This window comes from Protomyctophum parallelum (assembly GCF_964188405.1).
Source record: "Protomyctophum parallelum genome assembly, chromosome: 2".
Lineage (NCBI taxonomy): Eukaryota > Metazoa > Chordata > Actinopteri > Myctophiformes > Myctophidae > Protomyctophum > Protomyctophum parallelum.
The window spans coordinates 62,449,222-62,464,978 of NC_139699.1; the positions used below are offsets into that span (position 1 = coordinate 62,449,222).

General features: G+C 42.5%; 1 protein-coding gene across 1 annotated transcript; it reads left to right on the forward strand.

Moving 5' to 3' along the window:
* Positions 1-935: 935 nt before the first annotated feature.
* LOC310854734 (E3 SUMO-protein ligase ZBED1-like) lies at positions 936-14,639 on the forward strand (the record flags this gene model as incomplete). Its single annotated transcript, XM_083759407.1, has 7 exons — positions 936-1,328; positions 9,849-9,858; positions 10,389-10,979; positions 11,277-11,784; positions 12,288-12,474; positions 12,640-13,080; positions 14,628-14,639. The coding sequence occupies 7 exons, from the start codon at positions 936-938 to the stop codon at positions 14,637-14,639; spliced, it is 2,142 nt and encodes a 713-aa protein (XP_083615533.1).
* Positions 14,640-15,757: the final 1,118 nt, after the last annotated feature.

Genomic DNA, 15,757 nt, shown 5'->3' on the forward strand with positions numbered 1-15,757 from the left:
TTTCACACTTTTGTTCAGTAAATCTTCAAATACAAGTCCTGGCTTCCACTGGAGTTATTGAACTGAGTGTTTAACTTACTGGGTAACCTATCGCTGGTGAGACCAGTACAGTAACGATGGAGAACACCTCAAGTGTTGTCCAACGCTGCCTACCAGGAGCCTTCCTGCCAGGAGCCTTCCTACCTGCAAGCAAGTCACATCTGCTACCTGCAGCACAGCAGTTATGCTACGTTGAAGAGCTCCAACGTGTCCTTCGCGAGGAACTGTTGCTGCATCCACAACTCGACAGAGAACAACTTGCCTGCCAGCCTCTTCTAACCGACGACAAGAAAATCAAGCTACGCAACTCCAACAACAACACGGAGGTCGACGAGGAGAAGAGGAAGTCAGCTCGCAGGATGAAGTTCATCATGGACGAGCTCTTACAGACAGAGAAAAGATCTGCATGAATGTCTGGAGACGTACCAGTGGGAGATGGCCAGTGGCGTTGAGGAGGTACCCGTAGGCCTCCTCAACAAGGATCGCGTCGTGTTTGGTAACCTCCAGGAGATATGTGACTTCCATAGCGACATTTTACTGAATGAGCTGACCAACTGTGCTCTACCAGAGGACGTGGGGCATTGCTTTGCCACATGGGCAGATAAGTTCCACCTCATGTATGTGACCTACTGTAGGAACAAAGTTGACTCCAGTAAACTCATGTTGGAACACGGTGTCACCTTCTTTCATGACATCCGGCAGAAACATGGTCTGGGCATTGCTAATTCCGTCGACTCCTACCTCATCAAGCCTGTGCAGAGAATCACCAAATAGCAGCTACTGCTCAAGGACTTGTTTTCTTGCTATGAGGATGGAGAGGGAGGATCACTCCTAAGCTTGGTCTGCAGTTGATGCTCAGTGTGCCTAAGAAAGCCAATGATGCTATGAACGTTGCAATGTTGGAGGGTTTCAATGAGAGTCTGGATGTCCAGGGGGACTTGCTCCTGCATGAGAGTTTCCAAGTGTGGAACCCAAAGACCTTCATCCAGAAGCGTCGCACGTGCATGTCTCTCACCCGGAAGGATCGCAGCCACCACCTGTTCCTGTTTGAGAACTCGCTGGTCTTCAGCAAGGAGATCAAGGACTCAGCTGGCAGAACCACGTACAGGTATGTGAAGAAAGTGCTGACATCAGAGTTGGGGGTGACAGAGCTTATTGAAGGGGACCCCTGTAAGTTTGCTCTGTGGGCAGGAAAGACCCCCACCTCTCGGACTGTACTTAAGGCATCCTGTATGAAGGCCAAGCAGGAGTGGGTTGAGAACATCAGCCGGGTTGTGATCCAGGAGAGAGTAACACAGCATTAACAGCTCCTGTTAATGCTTTTCATTGGTTAAATATTTATGCTCTCACTGTACTGTTTTCAGGATGTATAGCCACGGCTTTAATTTCAGAGAGCACACAAAGATGAAATATGGAGATACAAGGTTTTATACCTGAGTTTCTACTATTGAGTTGACATGTAGGGCTGTCAGGATTATGACATTTTACTTGACAATTCTTTGTCACTCAAATAATTGCGAATCACAATTTAACAGAGAGAGAGAGAGAGAGAGAGAGAGCGTCCAAAAGTTTGCTCCGATGCTGTTTTATCAACATTATTCAAGTGAAATGAGTTGGTTTTATAGACTATTCAACAGCAACATTGGTCTAATATAGCTACAGACAGACAGACAGACAGACAGACAGTGTCAGTGAGTGCTCTCATGCAATACAGGACTTCTTGGGACTTGGTTGCAATCCCATGTCATACTGTACGATGTCCAGTCGGCGATGTAGTGGAGCATTATTTAACCCATTCTGACCTGAGATCAGATTCATACGAGGTTTCCACTGGTCTGATGAACCCATTCTGACCTGAGATCAGATTCTAGAAATGTCAGTCGCTCTTCTATTTTTCAAAAATAGCAGACCTACAAGCTCGTATCGCGCCACTCGGTGGCGCAATATGAGCTTGTAGATCTGCTATTTTTCAATAGCTAAAGCATAACATGATGCCGACACCAAAATGGGTGCCCGGTCAGAATGGGATAAAGTAGAATTAAATGGAAAGTCCAAGGATCTCTAAATTGAACGTAATCACGTGCAGTCGTTGAGAACTTAATTTTCACCAATGAAATGTCATTATAATTACAATATTTTATGACATTTATTCACTTTACTAGAATGTTTACAAAACAAACAGAAAATGGCCAAACAAGAACCGATATATATATATATAAATATAAATAAATATATTTAATCAGGCCCACGATTCAGTCACATCTGGGGATTACTAATTCAAATCATTAGTGCTTTTACACGTCTTTATCGGCAACACTCCATTTCACAGCCCATGTGGCAGGTAGTTTATTTCCTCCTTTTAATTATATTCTGCATGCTAATGTAGAAATAAACCAAACATTTACCAGCAGGGACATCTTTTTCATTTCACGCCATGATGCACTGCTGTGTTTATGAAGCAAGAGTGTCCGTGTCTGACAGTGCATTAAACAAGGATGATGTGTGTCACTTTCAGGGCTTAATTAACTATCTAGTCTATTCAGAAAACACAACAGGGTCTAATAACATAGTGCAGTCAGTACTTGAATGCCAAATCTGCTTCCATATGTCCCGTGCCAGCATATGACGTCATATCATATGCTAAGGGACATTGGTACATATCTTCATCACGTCATGGGACACACGCTTCTTGGCATGACGGGAAACACACCTGCACGGTCTGCTTCCGTATGTACCGTGCCAGCATATGACGTCATCATCATCATCATCATCATATGCTGCTAAGGGACATAGGCATCAGCACCTGACTGATTACTTGCACTCTCTGCTTGCGCAAGTAATAATAATAATAATAGAGCTGTGTCAGGCTGTCTTAACATTTTCCTGGTATTATGCTTTGGTCTAAAAACACACTCTAAAAGCAGCTTCAATAAAATCGTTAAAATAATGAGATTTCTCAGTCAATATGATTCTGGCAAACATAGCAAAGGCACCTTCATTAGGGCTCTTATAAAACACATATTCCCCAGGGGATTTCAATGGCCTCCATTAAAGGTGATGAATTAATTGTCCCTACTTTGGTAATAAATGACCTGCCGGAGACGAATGTATTAATGATAACCCATTCATTTGAATTAAGAAACAAAGTGAACCTTGCTGGAAACAAAAGACCAGCCTGTCTGGACTGCAGCGGTTGCATTTTGGGCACATTTAATTAATAACTATCACTCACATATTGATTCCATTTCTGCTACCATTCTCTTTAGTATAAATGTATTATCAAGTTATGGACTTGGACAGATTTCTGTTCATTCCTGATATACAGCAACCTGCTGTATACTGTATGTAACCATAGCAAATGCATTTCCTTCTTCTTTTAACTCTCTTTCAAAGTCCTTGGGCCAGTTCATGTAAACAATTTATTATGGAGCTTGGACAGCTACAGAAAATGAAGATGTATGAGACATTTTCAATATAATAATGGTCCAACTTTTGTTCCAACATTTACTCTCTTGTCTGTCTCTGTCTTGTCAGTGTCTGTGTTATGTGTGGGCGTGTGTGTGGGCGTAGGCTTGGCTCCATTTACCACTTGGCTCACCTGTTTCCAGTCCCTTCATTCTCTCCAATCTACGCTCCTGCCTGCCATCAGCTCATCACCTCCAGCCTATAAAGCCCCGGCCTTCCACATCACTGATCGCCAGATTGTTGAATCAACCACAGTGGTAGTAGACACTTCTAGCCAGTATACCAGCGTTTGTTCCCAGTGAACTTCAGTTTCCTCGTGTTTTCTAGTGATTTAGTTTGCATTCTGCCTGAACTCACTGTTATAATCTGATCGCCCATGGCTGTGTACTTGTACGTGAGATCAGTGTACTTGATATGTATTGTGTACTGCCTGAACTGTAGCATAGTTTATAGTTAGGCTACTGAGACATCTCAGACAGCAAGGTCAGCTTTGCTGCAGTTAGCGCTTATTATGTCTGATATCTTGTGGTCACGTCAGTTGGGATCCAGCTTTATGTTCCTGTTGTGTGTAATAAACTTTGTGAACCTTTACTGTCTCGTGTCACGTTATTGTTCTCCCGGGCTCGCCGCCGCTGTCACCGTACCAAAGGTATACTTCAACCGGATTGTCACACACCACCCAGCCGGCACACACTACCTGTCTGTCAAACCAGACGAGGGTCCAGTACTTAGAGTTTACAACACTCACCGCTCTCCTCTCCTCCTCCTCAGAACACACCTGCCTGCCTGCCTGCCTGCCTGCCAGCCCATGCACCGACCTGCCTGTTTGCATCTTGCTCTGCTCTGCTTGCCTGCCAGTTTGTTTAAATAAACACCCTTGAACTTTCGAACTTTTGTCTGTGTCTGCATTTGGGTCCGCCAGTTCTTGGTACCGTGACAATAATGTGGACAATAATGCTCCAGCCTTGAATCTGAATAGTAGCTATATACTGTAAATCATTGTTTTATTCATCTTCTTCGTGGACTCGTAGTGGAGCTCCAGCTGATACTCACTGCCAACCAAATGAGACAGAATGTTTCTGCTGACGGGAAGAAACCACCTAACTCCAACATTTTTCAGGAAAAAAATATATAAGAAAACCGGTAGCACTTTACAATAGATAGATAGATAGATAGATTCTTTATTTCTGTGTCATGCACCAAAGGCGCCCAGCCCATTATATTGCTTCAATATTGCATTGTGTAAAAGAAACATTTTTACACAAACAAAACATTCTGCCTCATTTCCCACGATTTGCATAAAAAGTCTGGCAAAGCAAAAATACCCCTCGCAAAACAAAACTCCAGCTTCTCATAGTCCTCCAACCAGAAAAAGCCAGCACAGATGGTTGTCATCTTACAAAACAATACATGTCTTAACTCTTCATATAAAGGGCAGTAAAACAAAAAATGAATTTCATTTTCAATTTCTTTCAAATCACACACTAGACACACTCAGGAGTACCAATTAATCTACCCGTTTCTAAAGCTAATGGTAAGGTCCCAGAATGCAGCTGTGCACAAAAAGATCTCTGACCTTTGGATATATTTTGTGTAACATAAGGATCAGGGCCATAATTATTTTTAATAAGACGATATGTTCTTAGTTTAGGTTTGTACCATAAATCAACAGCCCAACTCTCCTTATACCCAAGGAACATATAGTTCTGTATTTCATGAATATTACAGCGTAGTCTATTTAAATAAATAAATGATGAATTATTCTTAAAGAATAAAGACTTTACTTCATTAGCCCAGGGGTAACCATTAGAAATGTCCCAGTTAAAAATCTTTTTGGTCAGTCTGTCATCGGACATATTAACAAGTCTATTCCAAAGTCTCAACATCTCACCTTTGTGTCTGATATTTACGGGCATCCATCCCATATCGCCGCTAATAGCCAAGATAGGCGTGAGCTTATGAACTCCAAGAAATGACCGTATGGCTCTATTTTGAATTGTGTTACAACTTTCATTGTTCGGAAAACCCCATACACCGGAGGCATAATCCGAAACAGGGCATACACAAGACTGATATAATTGTGTATATGTATAATATCCTAAATCCTTACAGGCTTTCACCTTATTCAGTACTAACCCCAGGGCTCTACCAGCTGAATCAGAAAGAACCTGAGTGCCTTCCTTGAAGTTCATATGTTCATCTAAAGTGAGGCCAAGATATTTATGTCTTTGTGTATGTTAATACAGTTCTCCCACACATAAATGTAAATGGACTCCTTTCTACAGATGGTTTCCTAAAGTGAACAATTTGTGTTTTGTCAATGTTTACCACCAGCCTCCACCTCAAACACCATTCCGCAACAATATTGAGCATATTTTGCAGCTCCTTTTCACAATTGGCAAGTAAAACTATATCATCTGCATACAAAAGTATGCCTACAATCATATCCGCTACTTCCACCCCCAATTTAGAGTTTCTAATCTCAATTGCTAGATCATTAACGTACATGGAGAACAACGTTGGTGACAAGACATCTCCTTGTTTCACACCAAAGTGTGTAGGAAACCATCCTGTTCTGAAGTCATTTACCTGAACACAAGCGATGGGGGCCCGATACAGGGCCTTAATGGCGGCATAGAACTTCCCATTTACCCCTGATGTTAATAATCTGTATTCAAGGAGCTCCCTATTTACCCAGTCAAAGGCTTTTTGAAAATCAATGAAACATGCATATGTAGATTTATTTTCTTGAAGTCTCGCTCTAACAATGGTAGTGACTGAGTAAATATGGTCAATACAAGATCTTACTTTATGGAAACCGTTCTGTTCGTCAACAAGAAATCCTGACCGTTCAAAATGATCTGTAAGTCTATTATTTAGGAGTGACGAGTATAATTTGTATACATTACTAATTAGACTTATGCCTCGATAGCTATAATGACCCGTTATAAAGCATTTATAAACGTTTATAAGCAGTTTGTACACTATTAACAAATCATTAACACCCTTGTTTGTTGACATTCGTAAATGATTACTAAAACCGTTATAACTATGGTTACAAATAATTTATAAGGTATTAGTAAGTAGTAAACTATTCATTAAGAAGCTTGATGAATTGAACAATGTGGACCCTGTTGTAAACAAGTGTAATGCTTAATTGGGTCGTCCACTCACAGTTGACAGTCTTTGTATTGAGTTTGTGCTTAAAATGTACTGTAAATTCTACAAACTGTTAATAAATATTTCAATCAATCAATCAAAAAAAGCCATTTATATACATCTGTAAATGATTATTAAATAATTTGTAATGACCCCATTATAAAGCATTTATAAACATGTATACAGTTTGTAGACTAGTAACAAATCATTAACAACCTGTTTGTTTACATTTGTAAATGATTACTAAAACCGTTATAACAAATTTACAAATCATTTATAAGGTATTAGTAAGTAGTAAAACTATTCATGAATAAGCCATGTATAATACATCTGTAAATGATTATTAAATAATTTGTAACTGATGTTATATAATATATACAAGCTATTTGTATATTTGGGAAATGTTTGTTCATGTTTAACATATACTTTGTAAAACATTCCTAAAATATCTATAAATCCTTAGTACATGTTATTAAGTGCCCTATAGTAAAGTGACGACAGTTCATCATTTACAACTGTCTGTTAATGTGTTTGTTCATGTTTAACATATGCTTTGTAAATCATTCCTAAAATATCTATAAATCCTTAGTACATGTTATTAAGTGCCCTATAGTAAAGTGACGACAGTTCATCATTTACAACTGTCTGTTAATGTGTTTGTTCACGTTTAACATTTTAGGTTGAAGATGTTGTGTTGCATTGTGGGTAATCCTCAGTACAGAGGAACTCCATACTGAGGGTAAGATGGTCTCCTGTTTGCTCAGGCACAAACAAATGAATTACAAACATCTAAGCTTCATATAAGTGGCCAGATATGCACTCATGTTTACATAGTGTTATTCAGTAACATTCGTTGCCTTTAAATGTCTTGATGAATTGACCACAATGGAATAATTGTATAATTGTACCACTGTACTATTTACTAACTGTTAATAAAGTATTCAATAAATTAAAATAAAGAAATATGTGATTTTCTCATTAAGACTACAGAACTCTAAGTTGTAAGTTCTCGCGGGGGACATGTTCTCTCCTCCTTGTCATCAGCATCACCCACACCCTAGGTGGGGATAGTGAAAGGGCATTTCTCTCATGATATCTCCTTAGATTCTAAGGAGATCAAGACAGGACAAGAGAGTTTGAGCACGTTTGTCACAAAAGTACAGGTAAAGGGTTTTCTTCTGTGTGGGTCTTAGGTATTTACAAGCTTTTGCCACAAACAATACAACCAAAAAGTATCTTAGCTTATTTTCAAGCTTTGTAATTGTACAACAAAGGGTCTCTTAGCTTTGTCACAAGTGTCACAATTCAAGCTGTTCACGTACAGTACAGTACAGTACAGTACAGTACAGTACAGTACAGTACAGTACAGTACAGTACAGTACAGTACAGTACAGTACAGTACAGTACGCCTCTGAGCCCCTGGCATGCAAAGAAACAAGAAAAAATATCATCTGCTAAATATTGTTGGTGGTGAATTGCACAACTTTTCAAATTGTGTGGTCTACATCATGTACATGCCTATAATGTAGAGAAACAAGCACGCACGCACGCACAAACAAGCGCATGCACGCTGCACGCACGCGCACATGGAAGTTGGGAACCATGCAGTGTATTTTTGCAGCAGGGCTCAGATGGCTGTATGCTGATGGAGACTATGGATAATGAGGATAGGACACACACACACGCACGCGTGCACGCGCACGCACGCACACACACACACACACACACACACACACACACACAGAGATGGTGATCCACTATGAGTGGACTGGAGACGGACGTGCCAATCATTGATTTACTCAGATCAATGATTCACAAACTGGGCATCAACGACTGGGAAGGTGGCACCCACTGAACTGGCACATTGGCCTGGCACACTGGGAAGCAGTGGGCACAGTTCAGTGAGTCTAACAGGTTGGAGCCAGTGCAATGTCAAGGCAGTCAAATACAGTAGGTGAAGGATTTCCATGAAATGTGGATTTTTCTTTTCACATTAGAAGGGATACATTTTCCTCAGTGGCCCGGGGCAAAGTGCTGTCTTTTTAGTCTATCGGTCCGAGTATTGGTATTTTTTCAAATGTTAGTGAATGTGGATAATCCACATTCATTACAATATTATCATACAAAAATATGAAATTACCTACCTTGGTTCCATCCTGGAGGCACATCTTTCCGGTGATAAAATGGCCACCAACGTAATCAAAAAAGCCAACCAAAGAACAAGATTCCTTTACAGGATCTCCTCACTGGTCAACAAAAACACCTTGAAGACCCTAACAGCAGCCCTCGTGCAAGGTTTCTTTGACTATGCATGCACCTCTTGGTACCACAGCAAGGCCCTTAAAACAATTGGCTTCCCAAAACAAGACCTGGTCAGGCTACTACTAGGCCTCACCCCCCGAACCCACCTTGACAGGCTGGAATGGCTTAGGGTTGACAACAGAGTACAGCATTTTGCAATGGGTCTGGTCCACAAGATTCGATAACCCAACACCAGAGGGAGTTCAACAAACCCAGATTTGGCACAAACAAGGGACTAAATTCATTTCACTCCTATGCCACCAAAATGTGGAACCCCTACCAACAGTCATTAAGACAAATCCCTTGACAAATCCTTTGACTCCTTCAAAATCCATTGCTTCTCTGCATATCTCCTTTTCCCCTCTGTCCAGGTTTGATTAGATTCTAATGCACAGACTTCCAAGGCACTAATTCCGTGTGTCATACTGTAAAATGTTGTACAATTAATAATGTTGTTTCTTTTGCATTATCTATGTTGGTTTAGTCTATCTGCTATTGTGTTCCTAGTTTCACCCACATATTGTAGGTTGCACTTGTTACATGTAATTAGATAGACACAGTTACTAGTATTAGCCTGTATGATTTGTTTTATTCCCACCATTCTCATTGTGGTTCTATTTTTCACCTGTTGTTCAGGTCTGAAGTAATCCGGTTTCTTGTGTCTGTCTGTCTCCTTTAGTTTGCTATGGTAATCTTTCAAGTTTTTGTTGGCTGGTATAATTTTGTATTCGTTTAGTAGGCCATCTGTTCTATTCGCAAAGTTCCTCTTTATTTTTCTTTGTTATTCTGCTTAATGTCGAATAGGTAGTAATTAAGGCTATAGTTTGGGACCCTGGTCCCTTTCTTTCACCTCTATAAATGTGTCATGTGTTTTTCTTGTGTAGCCGCGTTTTCGTAAGGCATTAAATAGAGTTTGACATGCTATTTTAAAATCACCTCGTTGTGTGCAGATTCTGTGGAATCTCAAGAGCTGTGATTTGACTATGCCTCTGTAAGTGTGTGGTGGATGAAAGGAGGTTTTATGTAGGAGAGTGTGTGTGTCTGTTTCTTTAAAATATACTTTGAAATAAACAAAATAATGCTGGGCCGTTATCGGCGTTAACGTGCTGCGTTAACGCGAGAATATTATCGCGCGTCAAAAAAATTATCGCCATTAATCTATTCTCAAAGTTGGGTCTAAGAGCTGGGTCTGCATTGACTGCATAAAGCAAGCAAACTAGGAATTTCACTTTGATAGTTTTATCTGGCGGACGCCGGAATTACTCTGTGGGAGGGAGAAGTCCTAACCTAACAGGGACAAGGTGAAATAAATTACTCTGAGAGGGGGGCGGTAACAAATCCTAACCTAACCGGACACGGGTGAAATTAATGAACAGTGCGGCGTGCCACATCAAACGTCAGCATGCAGGACTCTGTGAACCCAGGTTTGCTTCAGGGGAAATTTCTTTACAAGAAGCTTCCCAATGGAAACCTCGACAAGAACAAGGTGGTTTGCACCCTGTGCAAAGCAGAAATGGCTTACTGTAGGAGTTCTTCAAGTCTGAAGTATCACCTAACGCACAAGCATCCCTTTGCGTTGGTTGATGATAGCGAAGCTGCCGGCGGGCCAAGCACTAATATGGCTCCGGGGAAAAGTGTTCGTCAAACTACAATGTTTGAGTGCAACCGTGGCAAGCCCGTCAGCCCAACTCTATCAGCCAAGCTAACTAACCTCCTAGCTCAGTGGATTGCCATCAACTGCCGGCCTATCAGTGTGGTTGAAGATGATGGGCTCGAGCTTCTTCTCCAGGCGGCCACAGGCGACCCATCTTACAAACTACCTGCGAGACGAACTATCACAAGGAGAATCCATGACCAGTACGCCGCAGAGAAAGCTGCGAAAGATGAAAAGTTGGCCGGGGCGGCGTGTGTAGCACTGACTGGGGACCATTGGACATCTGTCAAAAACGACAACTACCTTGGCGTTACTGTACACCTCATCGATGTCAGCTGGGAACTTCACTCGTTCGCCTTAGGTACGTTATGTAATTTAAATTAATTTACCACGGTGAAGTTGGTCTCGGGCTGGATACCCAGCCATCCTGGCTGAATATCCAACCTGAAACCAACCCCACCGCGGCATGTAATATCGCTAATTCAGCCTAACATTTACACAGCTTTAGCTAACGTTATCAGGGATCGATTGATTTATTTTACCACCAGCCAACATTATACGTTTGCTAGCTAGCCCCAACAACGCCAGCCTGCTAATTGTAAGTCTCCTATTAATAGCAAACTTATTCTGATCTACTTCGTCTCTCCTATAACGTCAGGTGTGATTAAAACGGAGGAGCGCCACTTTGCAGAAGCTTGTGCCAGACAGTTTCTCGACGTCGCTAATCAGTGGGGCATAGCTGAAAAAATCACCACCATTGGAACCGACAGCGCTCCCAACATGATAGCAGCAGGGAGAATATTACCATTTGAGCACTTGCCCTGCGTTGCTCATCTTGTACAGAGGGCCGTTGTAATGTCACTTCGGGATGGTGGTTTTGATGGTGTACTGGCCAAGTGTCGAAAAGTGGTCGGACATTTCAAACACAGTCCGGCTAACTCAGACGAGCTGAATGCCCAGCAAGCATCCCTTGAACAAGACCAGGAGTCACTCGTGCAAGACGTTCCAACACGCTGGAATTCAACCCTAGCGATGATCACACGTTTGAGGCGCAACAGAGACGCAGTGCACGCAACGCTGGCTCAGCAGACCCACAAGCTGGCCCTCCCAACACATGCTGAATATGAGAAGTTGGCAAAGCTGGAGAAACTGCTGGAGCCATGCAAGTAAGTGTGTGTTGTGCTGTGCTCTATGTGTGTGTGTGTGTGTGTGTGTGTGTGTGTGTGTGTGTGTGTGTGTGTGTGTGTGTGTGTGTACACTGCTGTGTGTGTGTGTGTGTGTGTGTGTGTGTGCACACTGCTCTGTGTGTGTGTGTGGCTGTGTGTGTGCACAGTGCACACTGCTCTGTGTGTGTGTGTGTGTGTGTGTGTGTGTGTGTGTGTGTGTGTGTGTGTGTGTGTGTGTGTGGCTGTGCTGTGTTTGGGGCTGTGCTGTCTGTGTATGGCTGTGCTGTTTGTTTGGGGCTGTGCTGTCTGTGTGTGGCCGTGCTGTGTTTGGGGCTGTGATGTCTGTGTGCAACTGTGTGTGTGTGTGTACTGTCCTCTGTGTGCTATGCTCTGTGTGTGTGTGTGTGTGTGTGTGTGCGCGCGTGTGTCCTGCTGTGACATTGTGGCGTCGTTTTTGGTGTCAATTCACCCCTCTTAATGTGTGTGTGTGTGTGTGTGTGTAGGTACGTCACTGAGCTCCTTGGTGGGGAAAAGTATGTCTCCTGCTCTGTCGTTTTACCTGCCCTGTGTCATCTCCTGCGAGCAATGAAGATCTCTGATGATGATCCTGCCTACATTGTGCGCTTCAAGACTGCCTTCATCAAAGACCTCAACCAGCGGAGGGAGAAAACAAACCTGGAATGGCTGAAGGTATGTGACACGTACTGACCAGAAGATAACTGTATTGGCTGACCATTATAGACTGTTAAGCCAGAAGATTGATAAATGGATAGATGAATGAGTCATGAAGAAATATGGAGGATTTTGAAAGTTACATTTTCTTCCATCAATCTTTATTTTATTTTTCATCAAAAGGTGGCCACTGCTCTGGACCCACGCTTCAAAGATCTCAAATGCCTGCCCAGAGCAGAGAGGGAGCCAGTGTGGGGAAAGCTGAGTGACTTGGTGAGGGCAGAAGAACCTGCTCTGCAGCCGCCCAGGGAGGAGAACCCTGAGCCACCTCAAAAGAAGACAGCCCTACTGCTGATGGGATCAGAGTCAGAGTCAGAAGACGAGATACCAGTAGTAGACAATGTTGTAGAGAGGTACAAGGTAGAGCCCAGTGCCAGTTTAGATCAGTGTCCACTGAAGTGGTGGTCAGAGCACACTGCTGTTTATGGTAAGATGGCCCACATTGCCCAGAAGTACTTGGGGACTCCTGCCACAACTGTCCCATGCGAGAGACTGTTCTCTTTAGCAGGCCACATTGTACAGAAAAAAAGATCTAGTTTGTCACCAGACAATGTGAACAAGCTGGTGAGTCTGAGTGACTGGTGGAAGAAGGAGAGGTAGAGGTTGGACTCAAATCATGTACAGTAGGAGAGGGAATAGGAAGCCCCAGTACTGATGAGGTACAGTAGGAGAGGGAATATGAAACCCCAGTACCGATGGAGGTACAGTAGGAGAGGGAATAGGAAACCCCAGTACTGATGAGGTACAGTAGGAGAGGGAATAGGAAGCCCCAGGGTTGGGATTGGGACGCCCCACACTGGAGGTGAGTGACTGGTGGAAGAGGTAGAGGTAGAGGTTGGACTCAAGTCATGTCACAAAGCTACTGACTGTAAACAGTTCTTCATCACCTCTAGGTTTACAGTTTAATTAATGTCATATCCCAGAAAAGGGGGTTGTTCTTGCACCCACTGTTCCAAATTGCCTGTATGGTAACGTGTTTATGGTTATTCGTGTTTAACTGAATAAACAATGTATAACACACGTACATCGTATTGAACATTATTATATTTTCATTACCAATTATGATAGGGCTCCTGGTCTAATGGGCCACGTGGCCCGTTCAAGGATTTACTTCTGGTCATTATTTAGGTAGCGCACACATATTTTCAATGCCTTCGGCAGAGTTCAAATGAGCCATTTTAATCTAGATTAATCTAGATTAACTCCAGAATTGCAGTGAGATTAATCTAGATTAAAAAAATTAATCTATGCCCACCACTAAAATAAAATAAATCACAAATTTGGGCCTTTGAAGGCAGTAACATCTAGGAAATCTATGTTTTCTGTGCTAGTCACATATTTGTTTGTAATTGATCTATGGTGTATGATGTTTAGTAGTATTAATACAATCTTGGAAGTCCTCTTTGGTGTGTTCCCAAATACCAAAGATGTCATCCAAAAATCTATAATAATGTGTTGGTTTGAGTTTGCATTTCGTCTTCCCACAGAGCCATGTAGATATTTGCATAGGAGGGGACAAACTTTTTCCCCATGGCTGTGCCTTTGGTTTGGAGATTGAATTTCTTATTAAATTCAAAATAATTTTTGTATGACACTCCACTGCCGCTGGCTTCGCGGCAGTGCGTTGGTCCAACATACATTGCGTCGTCCTTGCGGCTAGGGTTAGGGTTTGGGTTAGGGTGTCAGCGTCGCTGCATGGTTAAAACTCACCCGTAGCTCCTGACATGCACTAGTCTGACATGCGTTGCGTCGTGCTTGCGGTTAGGGTTAGGGTTTGCGGTAGGGTGTCAGACTGATGCCGCCGAGAAACACTGCCCCCTTCCGCGGGTGTTGTCGCCAATTGGCGGAGACTCCGCGGCTGATGCCGCTGCCGGAAAATGCACTCGCTCTCCCTCCGGGTCAAATAGAGGCATCACGTGCGTTATTCGCTCATAGAACATGAGAATATGTAAGCAGAATCGGAAGCATACGGTTATGCGTATTGTATCGCTGTTAAATTCATTGTAACTTTTGAGACGAAACATGATTTAACTGTGAATGCGTGCATGCATCACACGTGTGTGGGATATGTTGTGTGCAGTCACATTTATGTTGTGTGTTACTATAATCAGATGTCGGCTTGAACTGAATGGCTCTCTCTCTCTCTCTCTCTCTCTCTCTCTCTCTCTTGTCCCTGCTGGCAAAGTAGGCCAAGGAACTCAATTCCAAATATTTTTCACATCATGCAAACATAAATATGATGCTGATCGGCATGTGAGAAGTGTTAAGCAATGTGGTGGATGTAAATTTGCTGCTCCAATTAATGCTGATTTCCCCGGCAGCAAGTTCCTTCTCATTACTGATGCACTTTGTACATACAAACATATCCTCACAAAAAATTACTAATTAGGGCCCCTGAAAAACAAGTTATTCCTGTTCTAAAGACTACTAAATAGGACAAGTGGGGCAGATAAAGTATGTGAAAGTGAGCCAATATAGTTATAAACCCAATCAGCCTTCATTGCTCCATCACATCCTCTTTCCTCTGACTGCATAACCTTCTGTAAAAGCACACACACAGCGGATTTAAGTTCATTAATAATATGTCTTCTTCAAGCCTATGTTAGGCTGGTCTGGTGCATCACAGGAGCAGGACTGGTATGAGGTAGAAGAATACTGGAGCAGACTCGGACAGTTAAAGACTTCTTCTTCAAGCTGTCTGTGTTCAACAGCACAGACTTCCTCTGCCCGCACTTCTCTTGGCTGCCTTCTAGGTAGACGGGATGTTACGGTTATACCGTTAGAATGACGCAGGCATTATTCATAATGAACATCCTGTGATGAAGAGCCAGACAAAACAGAAGGAGAAGGAGCAAAACTATACTGTGGGAACCTGGCTTCCCATGTGGATCCTGAGGTCCAAATTATTCCAGGTTTGAAATACGGGGCAGGATGGCTCCCTGCAGCTTAAGACCCTACAGCTGGTAGATTAGGCACTGTCGGAGGTGCGTCAGGCAGAAATGCCCTGTGACAACGTCTGCCTGTTATGAAATTTTAACAACTAGGCATAGACATGAGGGAAATAATAAATTCAAACTAATTAAATTTCCTTTTTAGTTGATGTATTCATGGCGGAACATAGTTATCCTCAGCATGTTTGTTGTTTCTGCCAGTGTGACCACAAGTCAAATCCAGTACCCCCAGGGGCTGCAGATTTAATAATAACTTAAATTGTCTTTTCTCTTGTTCAGGTTCTTCTTCT